The sequence below is a fragment of the Pteropus medius genome, unplaced genomic scaffold, assembly GCF_902729225.1.
Source record: "Pteropus medius unplaced genomic scaffold, Ma_sr-lr_union100, whole genome shotgun sequence".
In the NCBI taxonomy this organism is placed as follows: Eukaryota; Metazoa; Chordata; class Mammalia; order Chiroptera; family Pteropodidae; genus Pteropus; species Pteropus medius.
This window is the reverse complement of record NW_024349803.1, coordinates 26,533,747-26,552,374: the sequence shown is the minus strand read 5'-3', so window position 1 is coordinate 26,552,374 and position 18,628 is coordinate 26,533,747. Positions and strand designations below refer to the sequence as shown.

Sequence of the window (18,628 nt, the reverse complement as noted above, 5' to 3'; positions counted from 1 at the left end):
GCAGGGCGGGCGGGTGGCGAATGCGCCGCGAGCCGCGGCCTCCCCAGGGGCGTCCGGTGCCGAGTCCACAGCTCGGGTTTACTGGGGACAGCAGGTCACTTCCATTGTTTGCACGGCAGCGAGGACGTCACCGCCCCACAGAGGGGCCGTCAGGCTTCATGGGCTCATCCTGCCTGCAGAGCCGTCAAGGCTGCACCTGGCGAGGAGACACCCACCACAGCGTCCGGTGTCGTCACAGCCCCCATATCCTATACCTACACCCGGGGTGCGGGTGCGGGATGTGGGGTACAGGTGTAGGATGTGGGGTGTGGGGTGCATGGTGTGGGGTATGAGTGTGGGGTGTGGTATGTGAGTGTGGGTGGGGTGGTGTAGGTATGAGTGTGGGGTGGTGGCCTGAGCCGCGGTTTTGGCGTGGGGTGGATTGAATTTTAGTAAGGTGTGGGGCAGGGTGTTTGAGGTGCTGGGGTGGGGTGTGGGATGTGGGTGTGGGTTTTGGGTGCGGGGTGGTGCAGGTGGGTGTGGGGTGCAGGGTGTTCGTGTGGGGTGTGGGGTGCGGGGCGCTGGCTCTGGCGGCGAGGTGTTGGGCCGCTCGCTGCCCCCTCTCCTGTGTGTCCCCCTGAACTGTCGCACGTGCTCTCAGGTTCATTATCAGCACCCGGTTTCGTTCCTCGATGGGACTGGGCGTTGTGGAAAGAAATACAAGATAAAGAAACAGTTTGCGATGAAATGAAACCGGAGTCTTTGTAGATTCTGTGTGTACATTTGGAGACTCGCGAAGCGTCTCATCCTGTCAGGACACGTTTCCCTCATTTCGACCGATTTTGTGAGTGGGACGCGTCCCGAGGTCCCCTCTGGCGTCATAATGTCGGTAGCTCCTCGGAGAGCTGCTGTCTGCAAGCGCAGGGCTCCTGCTCCCCTCTGGCCTGGGCTGGGCTCTGGGGGTCGCCCGCTCTCCCTTCCTCCTCTGTGCGTCTGGCCAGCCCCCTGGGTCACAGGTGAGGGAGGGTGACGCCCTCTGGCCCGGCCCCCTCCTGCCTGGCAGCTCCAGTGGCCCGGGCTGCTGGCCCTCCTGGCCCCCCAAAACCCCGGGGGCGGGGCTCCTGTGCCCTCTGCTCTCCTAACACCAGCTGGGCCACTGCCTCTGTCTGGGGACTGGATCCGCCCAGTCCTGGCCTCGCCCCCCATGACTGACAGGGCGGTGCCTGCACCCAGCTCCCTTGACACTGGCTCTGATTCGAGTTTGCCTCAAGTGGGCACAAAACACCAGGCAGCGTCACATCGAGAGGGAGAAGGTGTGAGAGACCGTCCGGGGGCCAGCGGGGCCAGCCGCGCCCCGTCCTGTCTGACGCGCGCGTTGCCAGGACTGGGACCCAGGGCCTCACAGCAGGGCTTTGGCACGGACACCTGTCCCCTCAGGGCACCAGGCTGGACGTTCAGAGATGGCGAAGTCGGAGACACGGGTCCTCCCAGGGCTGGGCGGGCGAACCGATGCCCGCCCCCTGCACCCGGGTTTGTGGCAGCCGCTGGCCTTCCTCGGCGGGGGGCACCCCGACCACTGCCTCCGTCTTCATGCGGCCTCTCCCCATGTCCGCGCGACTCCCCATTTCCCTGTTATGAGAGGGCGCCAGTCTTGGCGCCCACCCTCGTCTTGCCCCTCTGCGAAGACCCCATTCTCAGATAAGTTCCATCCTGAGGTGTTGGGCAACGGCTTCCGCGTAGGAGTCTGGGGTACCCGACGCGCCATGACACCGAACGCCGGGCACAGTGGTGCTGACGCCATGCCGTCCCCACGGAGAAGGGGCTGTTGACACGTCCGTGCCGTGAGCGGCAGGAGGCTGTGGTCATGTAGTGCCGGGGGCATGGGCTGTCTGGGACCAACTGGTCACCCAGGTAACGCTCGGGGAGCATCGGCAAGGGTCACATGACTTACCTCGTCACATCCCTGTAAAACCAGCCTTCTGGCCGATCCTCACCTGCCCAGCCCCTCCCAGGTGCTTCTGCAGCCCTGACAGGGCCCGTCATTTCCCCTGGTTTTCCTGCCCCCGCCTGCAACACCCTTGCTGTGGGCGCCAGGTAACCCCCCTTGGGTCCTCAGCCTGGAATGTTCTCCCCGAGCCCCACACCCGCAGGCTCACCCCTCCCCACTCCCATCTCTGCTCAAAGGCACCTCCGTGAAGCTGTTGCTGACCTGGCTGTTTAAATGACGGCGCCCGCCACGCCCGGCCTCATGTCTCCCTCCATCGGAACGTAAGTCCGAGGAGGCCCTGGATGTTCCGGTTCTGTCCACCGCTGGGGCCCTGCCCATCGCCCGACGCGAGCACGTGGGACGCAAGGCTGATGGTCACACGGCAGCTGTCTCCACAAGGACTGGGTGGGCACTGGCGCCCTGACCCACAGGGAAGCCGAGCAGGAGCGCGAAGGCCGGGCACACAGCCACAGTGAGTCCCTGCTCGCGACACGGCGATGACCTCTGGGGTCTCTCCCGATTTCTTTTAGGACTTGATTTGCCACATCGAAGTTGGAAAGCCTCACATGAGATTTTTATTGCAAGCCATGAGCGACAAAGGAAGTTAAAAATACGTTAGTATGGAAGGATCTGGAGTCGGTTTACCTGCGTGTTTTTTCTCATCTCCCTCTGCTTTTCCATAAGTGGCACGTGCTGACCCCTAAATCCTGAGGCTCATGGGGCGCCCTGGTTAGATCCCTCTGCTCTACTGATGCTGTCCAGTTGTTCGGGTGGCAGTTTTGTCCTCGAGGCCACGTAACCTCCCCCTTTGTCCTTAAACGAGACACAGGAGGGGAGCAAAGGTGCTTCCCCAAAGGCACCACGAGCTTCTATGTCCAGTGGCGACTTTTATCTCCTGACTGGTGTCTGTTCTCTGTGAAACCTTAACCGGAAGAAAGGGCCTGAGGTCCTAGTGCTGGGGACGGGGACAGGGCTGCTCGGGGAGCCAGGACCTGGGGCTGCTGGCTACTGGCCTCGGGTGCTGGAAAGCCACAGCCCAAGAGTCCACTGTGTGCAAAGCTCGCTTCGCAGGACGGTCAGAGTCAGGTCGTGGACGTGGCAGTCTCTGCGCGCCGGCTCTGTCTTGGCAAGGGACAGATGTCTTGATGGGAGGAGTACGTAGAACAGCTCACCTTCCTCAAGACGTTTTACTGCCAGTATGACAGTAATTTAGCTCAAGATTTTGGCCCCAAAGGAGGCATTCTGGCTGGATGGGTTCTGTGGGATGACTCTGTCTGGGGGTCTGACAGGGCGAACCCCTTCCTGACCCACCGTGCTCGCCTGTCTCCTCAGGTCTGACAGCTGAAATGGTTGTGAGCCCACACTCAGGAAGCCGTGCAGCAAGCCCGGGGGTGTGCAGTCTGAGATACGGAGGTGAAGCCCACCCTCTTGGGGGTCCCGTACTTCTGGGAAAAGGTCACAGTTTTCAGCTGCATCTCAGCAGTGGGGAGTTGGGCCTCGTGGGAGGGAGGCTGGCTGTGACCCACAGGCCTGCCCACAGCCACTCTCGTTGACAGGACCCGGCCAGGGGAGGCCTCTGCCGGGCAGACCCTGGGAGCGCAGGGCCATGGGAGTCTGACCCCTTGGGCTCGCGGACAGACCTGCGTTCACACCTGTCTCCTGGCCGCATGGTGAGGACCCAAACGTCTCAGTCAGCCAAGGCAGCAGGTCAGACAAGGAAGGAAACCAACACCGCAAAAGGCCTTTATTTTCGAGGTACCACTGCAAAATGAGGGGTCACTTCAAAACATATCAAATAGAAAATAATTTATTTTAACTTCATTTTACTTAATGTTTATAACTAATATGATTTCGTGAACTTGCCTGTAAAAAGTCCGTCCCTTCAAACCTGCGCAGCAAAGGTTCAGGTGATGGGCACGTCCGCGCGCGCCGCGCAGCGCCCCGTGCGTGCGCTCCGCCCACGCGACGCTGTCCGCAAACGGCTGCAGGCCCCACAGGGCCGCGCGGCCGGTCCCTCCCGTCGGAACCTGCGCCCTCTTGGGAGCTTTAGGCAGAAGCGTGGAGGCAGGAGACACGCTCAGACACCGCGGTCTGGTGTGTGCCGGAAACCGTTCCCCGGTTTGGTGGTTCTGAGCGGAGCCCTGACCTCGGTCACATAGTAAGGGTCACCCCTGTGAAACAGCAAAGCAACAGCATAAAATAGGGTCCCGTTAAAATGCGTGCTGGCAGTCGTCTCTGTGTTCTCGGCAGGAAAAGAAAGCGTGTTTAACTTTCCCATACGAACGTAGTTTAAACAAATTATTCTGTGAAAGTGCTTAATAGCAAGGCCCGTCTGACGTTTAGAGACTTCGGGTGAAAGGGTCCGAGCGCGAACGCGTCGCCGCTGCCCGGGATGGCTGCACGGTGGGGCGGCGGCGCCCCCCTCCGGCGGAGCTGCGCCCGGGGCTGCAGGCGACTGCGGCAGAAGCTCGAGGCCGGGCTGCCCCGCACCAGCGCGGGTCACACGGTTGTCACCGACAGGAAGGAGCTGTACACGCGGGACCCATCGGGCGCCTTGGAGCCGTGTGCCAGCAGCTCCTGGACGGTCATCCAGTTGTCCAGGATGCGCCGGTTCCTCCGCTTCATCATCTTCTTGTGGCTCAGCTCCAGGACGCTCAGGCCCCGCCGCTCGTCGGCGCCGGGCGGCTCGGGGGGCGCGTCGGGCCGGCTCTGCAGCAGCGCGCGCCGGCGCCTCTGCTCCTTGGCGCGCAGCGCCTGCTGCTTGCGCTCCTCGCGGCTCCAGTAGCGGCCGAGCTTCAGCTCGCTGGCCGCGTCGTCGTCCGTGGTGGCGCCCGCGCGCTCCTCGCGGAGGCGGATCGCGCGCTCCCGCAGCAGGCGGTCGCGCACCGGGCGCTTGGTGATGTAGCGCGAGCCGTCGCTGCGCACCTTGACCTTCCACTCGGCGCCCGGCTCGGCCAGGCTGCTCTGGCTGGGCGCGAACTCCACGGCCGAGCGCTGCTGCACCAGCTGCATGTAGCTGCGGTAGCGCCGCGCGTGCGCCGGGATGTGCGCCTGCCGGCCGGCCGCGCCCACCGGGGACTCCGCGGCGCCCTCGGCCGCCGGCCCGTCCTCGCTCGCGCCCGCGGGGGCCTCGGCGCCGCCCGCGGCCGGCCGGCACAGGGAGCCGGCGGGCGACGTCTCCAGCGCGAGCGGCGTGCTGCGGCAGCTCTCCCCGCTGTTGTAGGCGCTCGAGCTGTCGCGGTCCGAGCGCTCGGGCAGCTCGGTGATGTCGGCCAGCGCGGCCCGGCGGCCCTCGGCGCTCGTGTTGTAGTTGCGGAAGCCGCTGTCCGGCAGCATCCAGGCCTCGGCGTGCGCGGCCGGCCGCGGCGCGCGCCCCACGCCCAGCACCTCCAGCTCCACGCCGCGCAGCTCCCGGCTCAGCCGCCGCAGCTCGGCGTCCAGGCCGCCCGGGCTGCCCGGGGGCTCGGGGCTGGCGCTCAGGTCGCCGCCGTCCGCCGCGGGCGCCTCGTCGCCGTTGTTCTCGGGCTCAGAGCTCTCGTCGTTGCGAGTGCTGTCGTCGGTCCGGCCCAGCCCGCTGTCCTTCTCGTGCTGGTTGGACAGGATGGTGGCGGTGTCTGTGGTGCCCCCGTCCTCCTCCTGCGGCTTCTGCACAAGGGAAATCGGGGACAGCGCTGCGGAGGGCCGCTCCGTACCGCCCGGGCGTCCTGCCGGCCAGGCGGAGTTAGCCAGGCCCCCCTGGACCTGCCGGCCCGACCCTGCGGGGTCACCTCCCCACGCTCGACCCCGCAGGGCCGGCTCTAGCTCACCACATCCACTGGGGTGATGTGGGGACACAGAGGGAGTGGGAGGGTGCTGAGCCACTCAGGCCACTGGCCTGCGTGACCCTCGTCTCTGAGCTGCGCAGCGCTCCCCGCCCGTGTGTCCGCAGCAGGCTGGGAGGCCAGCAGCCCCCGCCTTGCTGCTGCACCCCAGACGCCCGGTGAGCTTGGGGTGGGGAGGGCGCCGCAGTGGGGCCTCCCAGGCAAATGGATGGCTCTCGGTGGCCTTCCCAGCAGGGTGCCTGCCACCCACCCAGGGCAGGCTCTCCCGCAGCTCCGAGGGCGGGGCCGGCCGCCTACCTGGGGGAGCACGCTGGCCGTGACCCGCATGGCCTGGTGGTGCTGCTCCTCCAGCATGTCCAAGTGCAGGTCGTCCAGAAAGTCGTTTCTGTCGTCGTCCATCCAGGCCTCGTCCAGCTGGGGAAAGTGGCAGCGACACGGCCTCAGAAGACAGAGGCCTTCGCCTTCGTCCGCCCCGTTTGTTTTTAGAAAAGAAAATCCCTGGGCAAGGCCTCCCTGGGCCACCTGGCCGCGGTGCCGTCCGCCGGGACCCGGGCGCCCCCCGTCCACGCACGCCACGCAGGGTCCTCGCACAGCCCGTGGGCCAAATCCGGCCTCTTGTTTTTGTTCAATAAAAAGTTTGTGGGCCCACGTTTCTCTCGTTTTTAAAAAGAAAAGTGACGGTCGAGGCGGGCTCCACGACTCGTGCAGACACACGTGGCGCAACGATGAGCCCAGCTCCGGACGTCACCTCACGGTCACTATCGTTTTGTGATGGGAGCACCTGAAATTTACTCTCAGCTGAATTCCAGCTGTCAGTCCAGTCCTAATGACCGCTGTCCCCATCCTCTACCGTCCCTGCCACTGTGAGGGAGACACATGGTCCCAGCTGGAGCATCCCCAGGCCCCAATGGCAAACGTCTGCAAGGTCGTGACCCTGGCGGGGGTCCCCGTGCCACGTGTCTCCCTCTCCTTCACAGGGTCCCTGTGCTACTGGACTTGTTGGGCCCCAGTGTAGGTGCCAAGAGTGTCAGCACCAGCCTTGGAGATTAAAACACAAAGCAGCTTCTGAGTCACAGCTGTGAGACCACCTTTCCAGGTACAACGTGCCTCAAGGCTCAGACTTCATACTCGCACAACGTCCTGTAGGGTAGGGGTCCCCAACCCCGAGGCTGCGGACCAGTACCGGTCCCTGGCCTGTTAGGAACCGGGCCGCACAGCAGGAGGTGAGTGGTAGGTGAGCGAGTGAAGCTCCATCTGCATGTGCAGCCGCCCCCCAGCGCCAGCATCCCCACCTCGGCTCCACCTCAGGTCATCAGGGGTTAGATGCTCACGGGAGCCCCGGTCCCTGGTGCCACAAAGGTCAGGGACTGCTGCTGTAGGGGCTTCTGATGAGAAACACAGACCCAGCTTCGGGCGCAAGACGCGGACTCACCTGGAGCTCGGGCCGCGCGATCAGCAAGCAGAAGCTCTTGTCCTTGCTGGCGAGGGCAGCCACGGCCTGCTCTCGGTTGTGCACCGCTAGCCCGTTGATCTTAGAGGAGGAAGAGGAGGTGGGGGTGACAAATGCATCATGAGATCGGGCAAAGCCACTCCATGCTGCTCCCGCTGGGACCGCTCGCAGCTAGGGCCCAGGACTTCCCCGGGGCTTGGGCGGGATGCTGGCATTCAGAGGGAAGGGCCCGCCCAGATCGATGCAGCCCAGGACGGAGTCCCCGGACCACGGTGAGTGCGCAGTGGAAGCCGTGGGCACAGAAGTGGCCAGGACCCCAGGAGCGGCACCGAGAAAAAGCGCAGTGCTGCGAAGAAGGGGTGTCTGAGCAGCGTTGCCGGACAGCACGGTCTGGCAGGAGTGTGTGTGAGCGGAACGTACTGACGTGTCACGAAGGGTATTTTCGGGTAAAGCAAGAGCAGCGGGACAGGTCTGGGGGTGCCGCGGAAGTCGAGGGCAGAGAAGGAAACAGAGCTATGCAGGCCGGTCCGCGCCCCAGTGGGCACTCCTGCTTCTTTAGGCGGGGGACGGGTCAGGCGCGACGACCTCTCTCGCCATCACGCCCGAGTACCCCGCACGGGTTTCTGCTCCTTGCCCCGGAAACTCTGAGCTCAGGCAGCGACGGGGTGACTACCACTGGGGGCGATGGGTCTCGGTGACAAGGAGACACGTGGAGGCGGTGAGGGCCACGTGGGGACCCAGCACCTCCCTGCCCACAGGGAGTGTGGGCGGAAAACAACAGCACCCCGAAAGGAAGGGACCTTCGAAGTGCAGCTCTGGGTTGCCCGCCAGACGGACCCTGAGCAGGGAGGTGTGGGCGGAAGGCTGAGGACACGTAGACCACGATCGCTCCCAGGGACAAAGCTGCGGGTGCCCGCCGGGCTGGGGCAGAGCCGAGCTCGCGGGACGCACCTGGGTTCCCGTGCGGCTGGGCGGCCGGCCGGCCGACGGGAGCGTCTCATTTTGGTTCGAAAGAGCAACAGGGCTGGGGGAGGGGCCAGGACCCCGAGAAGCCAGTCTGCGTAACGGTTAAACGCCGAGTCCCAGAAAGTGAAAACCTTCTCGATCGATTTCACTACCTTTTCTGAAAACATTCCCGTTTTAAAGACAAAACCAAACCTGAAGCACTCGGTCCAGCACTAAGCCTTCCCAGACACCTGAAACGGCAGTGTTCAGGTTCCCAAGTCACACACACGCCTGTCGTGGGGAGACCTACTCCCGAGTCGTCTGGGGTGCCGGGCAGGACTGCTGCGGGTACCCTCCCGCCCGCTCAGGCCTCTGCTGCCTGGTGCACGTCACTGCCCACAGCCGAGCTCCCCGTCACCCCACGTCTGGCCGGCACCCGCTCGTACCCCTCGAGCTTGTTGGAACTGGCCTGCTCTTTCTGGAGAGGCAGCGGGCAAGGCCAGCGGCCAGGAGCCGACCTACCTGAATGATGCGGTCTCCTTCCCGGATGCGCCCGTCCTTGGCCGCGATGCCGTGCGGGTCGATCTGGAACACACAGCACGCATCTCAGCACCAGGCAGACACCTCGACACGCATGACAACGGCTGTGCCCCACAGCCACGCCCACCCCTTCGTCCTCACTGGGCACAGAAACAGACCAGACTCAGTGGGCGGCCAGATGAGGCCTCGGCTAGGCACACAAAACCACGCAGACGGCTCCACCTCACAGCCCACCTTGGCTTCTCCGCGTCCCGTGCCAGCACCGACCCCGAGCCCGGTAAGGCTGCAGCTCCGCTGAGCGTGATGCGGGGGACAGAGAGGCATCTGCGTCTTTCCCCAGGGTGCTCAGTGAGCCAGAGGCAGGGCTGGCTAACTCATAAGAGGGGACAGTGAACCCCTCGTCTGGTCTCGACCACCTACCTCGCTCACGAAAATCCCAATGTCGTCCTCGTCGTCCGTGCGGTAGCACACCGTGAGCCCCAGCTTGTCCTGGCTGCTCGTCCTGCACAGAGCCACTTCCTGACAGAGAAAGGTGTCCCCAGTGAGGCCCTGCGGGCAGTGCCACAGGACGACTTCCGATGCTTTAAAAATACTGTGTTTAAATAACGAACAGAGACTCTGTGGTCAACCGCTGGGAGGGCCCACCTACAAGAGAAGTGCCCACGCGCGGGCCAGCACCCAGGGCGTTTCCGGGCGTCCACTCAACATCGAGTCGCTCTGAGAACAGTTATCTTATGGATCCCCCCCAAAAACGATCAGCATCAGGACTTCTGGGGCAGGGCTTTTAAAAGGCATGCTTTCAGGGTCCACCAGACAGGACGATCCCACGGCCCTGGCCGGCCAGCCGTTTCACTGCGGCCGTTTCCAACGTGTTTGGTTACATTGTTTCACGCTGTCACCTTCACGTTCACAGTGACAGAAAGTGCAAACTGATCACACACACACTGATCCAAGGAAGGAGGGTGACGTGACAGGGTGCCATGGATGCTTTCCACGACGGCCGTGGCATTTACGCTCGAGAGATTAGTTTCAGCCGCTATCACTGCACATTAAATAGAAACGGTGATCCCCAGCGTGAGACGCATCACGCAGGGGCACTGCCGCGTCTGCCGGGGAGTCTGTGCTGCGGGGTGAAGTCAGAACTTTAAAGCCGGTCGGAGCCTTGGGGAAGTTTGCGAGGGCCCTGACGGCGTCTCTGGGGACTGAGCAATCCGTCTCTGGGCTCTTCCTGGAGGGTGGCAGAGTGCAGCTGTCAGTGGGGAACTCAGATTGGCTGTGTGACAGGCAGTTCCTTAACCCTCCCTGTGAAGGGCAGGTGCCCAGAACCACGAGCACTGCAGGCAGAACGGCAGGTACGAAGGGCCTGGGATGGGGCCAAAGCTCTGTGCAGGGTACTGAGCATGGGATGGGAGGCGGGGCTGAGCGTGGGAGGGCGGGGCTGGGTGCAGAGGGGGCTGGGGCTGAGCGTGGCCGGAACAGGTGGGGCCCAAAGGCAGCCTGACTACTCAAATTTTACTTCAGCACGGTGGGAAATCAGATAAACGTTTTATGTCAGGACAACCCAATCGCCGCCGTCACTCATCTCTCTGGCTGCTGCACGGAGCGGAAAGTGAGGGATGGGGGGCCTTGAAGACCTTGGATCTGGCTCTGTCTCCTTCCAGCAGCTTCCTCACGAGCGTCTCACCCTGTCCTGGCTCCCTCACCCCTCTGTGCCCTGTGATGAGGCATCACAGCTCTCGGCATCGTGACCAGAGGCCTCGGCGGAAAGGACGCACGGGCAGGGCCACTCGTCCGAGGTCACAGAAGTTGCTACAGCAGAGGGAGCACATTTCACACACTCCCTCAGTAGGGCAGCTTCATTTTCTGCACCTGGATATCTTCATTAAGTCAACGACTGCCTAATTATAGCCTTAGCAGGATGGCGAATTTTCATGAACTGAATCCCATGAATTTCTGAGAACTTAGTGGAGTTGGATGGAAATCGCTCTGCTCACACTTCGAGCAGCAGACAAGGCACAATGAGCACTAGTTTGCGGCTCGTACTTAACCACAAGGGCAAGTTCTTTCCGAACACGCTGGAGCCACCGAATTTGCGCGTCGCGGGCCACAGGTCGTCCTTCACGCGCAAGCCGAGTCTCCCCTGGCTGCACGTCCTTCGGGCGCGAGAACCGTCTGTTTCGGTGCTTCCCCAGTTGGTGGAGTTTCGTGGTCCTTTTTTTGGCTCCAAGTGCACAACTGCGGCCCAAACGCTCTGTGTCCGGGCTGACGTGGTCGCGGCCAGCTGCTTCCGGGACAAGTCCGCGTGCAGCCAGGCGAGGTGACCGCAAAGCTTGTTGCAGGCGACCGAGAAGCCGCGTGCGTGTGACGGCACGCGTGACAGAACCGAACACGCCGCTGCCGGCTACAGCTCCGTCTGGACAGCCCGCCTGCCTCCAAGCCACACGGTCCATGCAGTGAGGTCACACGGGCCAGAAATGACCGGCTGCTGCTGGACGCGTGGCACTGGGCTGACCTTCTTTCCGCAAATGAAAAGAGGGGACCGGGCGCCCAGGGCTCGGAAGGCCAGTCCTTTTCGGCCTTTGCTGCCATGACCTACATTTTCACCTCTGCTCACCAGCTTGCTGAGCTCCTGTCCCTTTAAATGTACCATGTGGCTCCAGAAATGCAAATCAGCCCATCACCTGCCCCAAAGGCACCCCTGTCCCTGAGGGCCACCGCGGGCCCCTCTCAGCTAGAAAACCCAGTGCGGGACCGCCCAGCTCAGGGCCCCGGGTCGGCTGGCGCGGGCTGCAAACTCCACCAGGCATCTGGACAATGGGACACAGCGCTCAGACGTCACCACGGTATTTCTGTGACCCGAGCCCTGGCGGCCCTGGAGGAACCCCAGGGCGAGACCTCCGGGAGCTCACGGCAGCCGCGCCCAGGGGACGGCGGCCACACCGCCAGTGCTGCTTCGTTTCAGCCTGGCCTTTGGGAGTGGCCTGGTCAGGCCGAGGAGGCAGACCCGTGCTGGGAACCGAGCCCCCCGGAGCAGGCCCGGATTTCAAGGGGACAGTCACACCTGTCCCCTGCCCCTCCCGCCCAGCGTTTCCTAGGGCAGTCACCAGCCTGGCCACTGGGGGCCCCTGCACCATCCCCACTCTGGGGACAGATGGTGGGAGGGGCAGGCTGGTCCTGAGTCAGGGGCAGTCTCAGTGCTGCTCGGCATCAGAGCTGAATCAGAACCGTCAGTGCCCGCAACTTACAAAACCACAACTCACGGCTCAGGCGTCACACAGGAGGACGCGGGAGCGTGGTGGGGTGTGCCCGAAACACGCAGAGGAAGACACACTCTCCCCCAGAGCACACGGGGTGATCGTGCCACGTGAGTGTCCAGCCCCGCTTGTCATGAGGCGCCGGGCGACGGTAGCAGCCCCCGCCCGTGGGTTTCAGGACCCTGGGGGTCCCCCTCGTACCTCCAGCTCCAGCTCCTCCCTGTCCAGGGCCTGGGGGCCGCCTCCGACGTAGCTGCCGGGATCGTAGTACACGTGTGCCGAGGGGTGCCTGGGAGGGCGAGGGCGAGAGACTGTAAGGCGCCTGCCCCCCAAGCCTCCACCCTGAGTTCACACCACGCGTGCTCAAGGCCATCTCCTCCGGAAGACGGGTGGGTGGGAGGGGACGGCAGGCGGGCATGGTGGCTTCCAGCACCCAGCCCCCTGGACGCACAGGACTCAAGACGACTAACTCTGTCTCCAGGCACGAGACAGGCTCACCTTTGCCACCTGCTGCTTCATGGTTACCTTCTACCTCTGTGGGGGAACAAAGCTTGGGCTGCAGGCGACACACAGAGACAGGTGCTGGCCCCTGAGATCCATCCTGAGGCTGTGACCGAGACCCCGGTGCATCACCTCGGACAGTCTCTCTACATCTCTGGACTGTGCTCACACCTGGTACCTGTGTGTGTGCCCGTGTGTACGTGTGCTGATGTGTGTGTAAGCAACACACGCACACACACTCACACTGCCAGGAGAATGGGCTGGGGTTTCTCTGGGGCAACACGTGACCGTCCCCAGAACCAGCCGCCTGTCTGGACGCTGAGTGGACAGCCGGGAACGAAGGCAGCAGGAAGCATGATGCACGCGTCAGCGGCTCGGACAGGGCCCGAGGAGGACAGGGACTGAGGCTCCAGCCCGGACCATCGGCCGGAACCCTGACCCCCATGCCAGCCGGGACCCTGACCCCCATCCTAGATGTCAGCACAGTGTCAACAGGCTTGGGCCTTCCCACGCTGGTACTCAGCTATGACCAGATGTGAGTGACGGTCACATGGCCAGATTTCAAGTCCCCAGACCCAGCAAGTGACTGCACTGCCCGCATGAAGGGACACCTGGTGCTGAGGGTGCCGCTGGAAGGCCCCGATGGCAGGTGTCATGGTGACACCCCCAATCTGATGTGCACTCCTGCTGACCTCTGACCTTGCAGCCAGAACCAGAGGTCAAAACAACACAGCACACAACAACCGGCACACCTGGCACACATAGTGCCCAGCACCCAGCACCCAGTGCACCCGGCACCCGGCACCCAACACACATAGCACCCAGCACCCAGTACACAGCACCCACATAGCACCTGCTTTAGCGCACACAGCACCCAGCACACATAGCACCCAACACACAGCACCCAGCGCATACAACACCCAGCACCCGCCCACCCAGCCACCGCGTGCACGGCGTGCGGCTTACCCCTCTGGCAGGAGGCAGGGCCCCAGCCCAGGCGTGGGTGGGGCTGCCATCTTCGCGAGTGCCACAATGTGCTCGAAGGTGATGTCGGTCTGCGTGGCCGCGTCCGCCAGCTGTGGCCCGGGCACGGGCGAGAACGCCGTGGCCCGTGGGGCCCTCCGCAGCACCTGTACCACAATGGGCTCTGTGGCCGTCCTGAATGCGTCCACCGCCTGGTCGTGGGTGGCCTGGGACAGGTCCTTGCCGTTGACCTGTGGGGACATTTGGGGCAGCGTGAGCAGGGCCAGCAGAGCCCAGACCAAGACAGGGCTGAGGGCTCCCTGGAGGCAGCGAGGGGCAGTCGGGGTCCAGGACACTTGGGCCCTCGTGCCGGGCTCCGGGACACCTGCCCGGGACACCTGTTGGGAGGCGTGGCCTTGGGCTCAGAGCCTTCGCGGGGCAAGCGTCCGTGTGCTTCCGGCCTGTCGGTTTTGCGGGTAAAAACGTGGTATCGAGTCCCCTTTTAAATGACTTCCTTTGGTTTAAAGGAACAAGCCAACTGAAAACATGAAGCGAACGACCACACAGGCCACCGGGGATGTGGCGGGTGTCACGATGGGCCTCGAGTGGGAACGGCGGCCGGCTGAACCGCCGAGCCCAGCCCTCGGCCACCGCGCTCCTGCAGGCCGGCACGTGCCGAGTGCCACCGCCTGGGGCAAGTTGCACATGGAGACGCCTCGTCACCACTCTCCCGGCCCAGTCCCAGGCTCGGCAGGACCAAAATGCGCTCGCGCCACCCAACAGCTTCAGACAGACAGTGTGAGCACAGCCTGGTGCTCCATGGTGGGGACGCCTGGGGACGCTGTGCCCAGGGCCCTCTCGGTGGCATAAGCAGAACTAAGTCACCACGGCTCTGCCCAGAACGGAAGCCAGAAACTGACTTCTAGACGATGAAGTCGCTCCCGGCACCTGCCTGTGGGACGACACCCACGTGACCACCTGGCCCCGTGGGGACCCCTGGCTCGTGCAGGGAGCCGGCCTGCGAGGCCACACGGACGCCCTGAGGGAGGCAGAGCAGGGGACGGGAGTGCTGGGGTCCCTGGCGACACTGAGCACACAAACGAGCCCGTCTCAGAACCTCTCAGCCCCAGACTTCCAGCCGCGCTCAGGAATGTGTCCTTGTACCTGGACCTCGCCTGCTGCAGCCCTAACACCCCGGCAGGTGTGGGGGCACAGGGTTAGTGCGCACCCAGCAGGGACGCATTGCAGCCTGTCCCTACGGCCCCTCCTGTCTGCAGGAAGGGACTGGAGACACCTCCTGATGGGGGCCCATCTTCATCAGCTGTTTTATGGAAAAGTGAGGGTAACTGTTGCTTTCCATGGGTAGATTTTATAAACCAAGGCTGGAACGCCGAGCGGGTTCTTAAACGATGCCCTAAAATGCAAAGGACCCACCAGATGGGCCTGAGCTAGGAGGGCCGCAGGCAGATAGCCTGTGCGTCCCAGTGCTCGCTGAGCCTGTCCCACGGAGGGCGCGGCCAGGAGGCTGAGGCAAGACGCCCCCAGCAGAGGCCGTGCAGGAAGGGGCGAGGCCAGCCCCGGGGGGCGGGGCCCTGGGTGACTGTCACCAGACACCAGAGCATCCCGCCCTGCATGCAGCCCACAGAGCACCTGCTGAGGGACCCATTTCAGTTCCAGGGGTTCGGGTGAGCCAGCCTCCTCCCTCACAGCTGGGGACGACTGAGTTCAGGCCGGCGGCCTCGGCTGTGGCTTCGGGCAATGCGGCTACTTTCCCCGAGTCCCTGTTCCCTCATCTGCAGACAGAGGGACTGAAGCGTTGGGGTTGTTATGAAGTTTAATGAGACCAGTTCTGTGTGGCGCTCAACACGCAAACAGTGAGAACTCACTAAGAGACCGGGGACTGTGTACCCGACGAGTCACATTTTCCCGGAGAAAATTACCCATAAATCAGAGAGGTAGAACGCAGCCCTGAGCGGCGGCTGTGCACCGAGGGGCCCCCGCCCGCCTCGCGCTCAGGTGCCAGGCGTCCACATTAGTGCTGCCCGTCCCCGAGTCCCCAGGGACCGTCTCGGGGGTGCGACAGATAAATTTTACGGGACTTGACCCCGCCATGCAAGCTTCCTGACAAGGCATTTTAGGGATCGTTACATTCTCTTGACAGACGATGAGGCAAGGTGGGCGTTTAGCATCCCGGACGACCCGCTGCTGCGGCCAGATTCGTTTTGAATTACCTCGTGCACATAACACTTACGACACTGTCATCTCGGAATCGCACCGCTGAGACTGAGCGAGGTGATGACTCCCGGCGGCGCTGGCCAATGGGGAATGACAACCTTTACTCTGGGATTAGCATCGCGTCCCCATTACCCGACGCGCGGTGATGGCCACAATCACAGGCAGAACGCTCGCCCGGTCAAAATGCCATTAACTCGCCCGATTGAGCAGACGGCTTTTTAAAACAGTTTATGCAGCTCTAAAACTAAGTAAATGGAGTGTTTCGGAACAAGAAATGCTGATTGCAAACCTCATCATTATTATAAATTAAATGCCTAAGTTATTCACCTAAGGCTCTGGCGGGTCCCCTGTGACTTAGGTGCAATTATGGGAAAAATCCAATCAGTCTGACTCGAGGCAAACGTCATAGCCGCAAACGTGACCTGACACTAAGGGACCTTCGGGTGCTTTGCTGGGAGGCCTCCCGAGACCGGGCGGTGGGATGACTCCTGGCTCCACGCGGCCTGGGCGATGCTCCCGTGCTCGTGTGCGGCACTCGGATCCTCCCCCACGGCCCCGGGGCCTGGTGCAGAGCTGGGGGCTGTTGCCTCGGGGTAAACTCCAGGGACGACCCACCTGTCCACCCTCCAGTCCCCCACTCGACCAGCAGCGCCCTGTGGTTGCTCAGCGAGACTGTTCCGCCTCCCAGCTGATGGGATGCCACTCAGAATTTCCTGGGGAAAAGCAAGGCCACCGGACCGTGACCCACTTAAGGAAGGGTCGGCTAGGACACAGTGCCCACAGCGTTCTGCCAGGGTCTGCCGGGTGGCCGGGCTGCTCACCACGTGGGCACAGCGACCAGCCCAAGCCGGAAGGGGGCCTGGTTTTCACTGCCTGCCTGGAGATGCCGTGGCTGAAGTGACTGTCATATGCTTTCAGCCAGGAGCCCAGAACCCTGCCGGTCTCTGTGACTCAGCCGCAAGCAGCTCAGCGTGGTCGTGACAGATTTTTGGGGAGCCCCTGCCCCTCCGAACCAGAGCGCGAGCGCCTTGGTTTCCGAAGATCAGCCTCTCAGGTCACTGCTATTTCTGTCACATGAGCGAAGGACCCAGGACACAGGGCTGACGGGTGTAACACCCAGCCCCCCCCATGCCCCTGGTGCCACCCACCTTTATGGGGTTCATTTAATTAGATGCAGGGGCAGTGACTCCCCTCTGTGAGATATCACACCTGTTTTTGAGTGAATTAAAATTTAGATTCTACTAGCAGCAACAGACGAAAATAAACTATATACTGAAAAGTAAAACGTTTTGAGCCCTGATTTCAGTTGGATAAAAAAAATCTTGCAGTGATGCCACCAAGATCGAGCCACAGACCTCGCCCCCACTGCAGGACGTCCTGAGAAGTGGTCACCAAGTCACCAGGTCACCACGGGATGGAGCACAGGCCGGCAGTCCTGCTCATGGGATGGGGATGGGGACGCAGGACACGGGATGCTCCGAGGCGGGGGGCTGCCGTCCACCCCGCCCCCCGCTCCACAGAGTGGGGTCTCGGGTTCCCCAATGGGAAGGGAGAACAGGGTCAACCAGCGCCTTGCGCTGCGTCGCTTCGGGGAGCCCGCTCTGATCTCGTGCCATGGGGACTGCAGCCCCCGCGGCTCCGCAGGGTCGGACTGGCGGGGGTGGGGGGGGCTTTAATTCCTGGGCGCAGGGGGCCCCTGCAGAGGCGGCAGCTGCCCCGACCCCCAGGCATGGCTCCCCACAGAACCAAGTGGGGGCGGGGGGCTCGCTGGTGCAGAGCTGCCTCGTTCTGACCCGCAAATCAGGGTCTGCCGCCCAGAGCCGGGTTTGCCCAGGCGAGGAGCCGAATCAGCCCACAGCGGGCAGAGGGCCGGTGACAACTGGGAGCTGAGTGGCTGACAACCTGGCGCTGGGGGGACCGAGTGGAGCAGGTGGTGTTGGGTCCGGGAGCTCCGAGCAGGGGCTCGAGCAAAGACAGGAGTGGGGGGCTTTGCCACTTTTAGTTGCTTCTGCTGCTTCTCCCTCTCGCTACCCACACGCGCCCTCACTAAGCGCCACCTGCACCTGTGGAACGGAGCCCTGGGGAAGGGTCGCCAAGGCGCCGAGCCAATGCCGCGGCGACACAGGCCGTGAACAGCCAGCACAGCACGAGGCCTCCCATCTGCAGAGCAAAACCGCAGTGGCATCCAGGCCCCCAAACAAGGAGCTGCAGGGCCCCTGGGTCCCGCCCCACTGCCGCCGGGGGAGGAGGCGATCAATGGCCATCTCCTACTGAGTGCGGTCAGTCACGGCCACCTCGTAACGCTGACCAGAGTCCCTGCCGGCAAGAAAACAATGCACAGTGTCAGCGCAGAAGAGGAAGGCGTGAAACTGCCTCTATTTGCAGAGGACGTGATTTTACTTGTAGAAAACCCAAAAGACTCAACAAAAAGACTCAGATCTGATCAAAGAATTCAGTAAAGGTGCAGGAGACCAAATTAACATACAGAAATCAGTGGTGCTGTATACACTAAAATGAACTTTTGAAAAAAGAAATATATCGATCCCATTTACAACAGCATCAAAAACAACAAAATACTCTGGGCTAAATTTAACTAAGGAGGGGAAAGACCTCTACCTGAAACTTACGACACACGATGAAAGAAATCGGAGACGCAAACAAACGGAAAGGTATCTCCTGTTTATAGACAAGAAGAATGAATAATGTTGAAGTAGCAATACTACCAAAAGCCACCTATAGATTCAAAATGCAATCTCTGTTAATATTTCAATGGTATTTTTACAGAAATAGAAAAGTCACCCTTAAAATTTAAATAGGACCATAAAAGACCCCAAATAGTCAAAGCAATCCTGAGAAAGAACGGAGCAGGCTGCATCGCACTTCCTGATTTCAAACTGAACTCCAAAGCTACAGTCATCAAAACAGCACGGCACTGGCACAAAAACAGACACAT

The 18,628-nt window shown here is 62.3% G+C and overlaps 1 protein-coding gene across 1 annotated transcript in view; it reads right to left on the bottom strand.

The window, feature by feature from the left end:
• Window positions 1-3,687: 3,687 nt before the first annotated feature.
• PDZRN3 (PDZ domain containing ring finger 3) overlaps window positions 3,688-18,628 on the bottom strand; it is a 75,962-nt gene continuing 61,021 nt past the window's right edge. The window contains exons 4-10 of the mRNA XM_039837972.1: window positions 13,444-13,691; window positions 12,178-12,265; window positions 9,143-9,241; window positions 8,705-8,767; window positions 7,220-7,318; window positions 6,085-6,201; window positions 3,688-5,611 (exon numbers count right to left, since the gene is read on the bottom strand). Coding sequence (XP_039693906.1) covers window positions 4,466-5,611; window positions 6,085-6,201; window positions 7,220-7,318; window positions 8,705-8,767; window positions 9,143-9,241; window positions 12,178-12,265; window positions 13,444-13,691 — 1,860 coding nt within the window. The 3' untranslated portion in view covers window positions 3,688-4,465. The remainder of the gene's footprint in view (window positions 5,612-6,084; window positions 6,202-7,219; window positions 7,319-8,704; window positions 8,768-9,142; window positions 9,242-12,177; window positions 12,266-13,443; window positions 13,692-18,628) is intronic.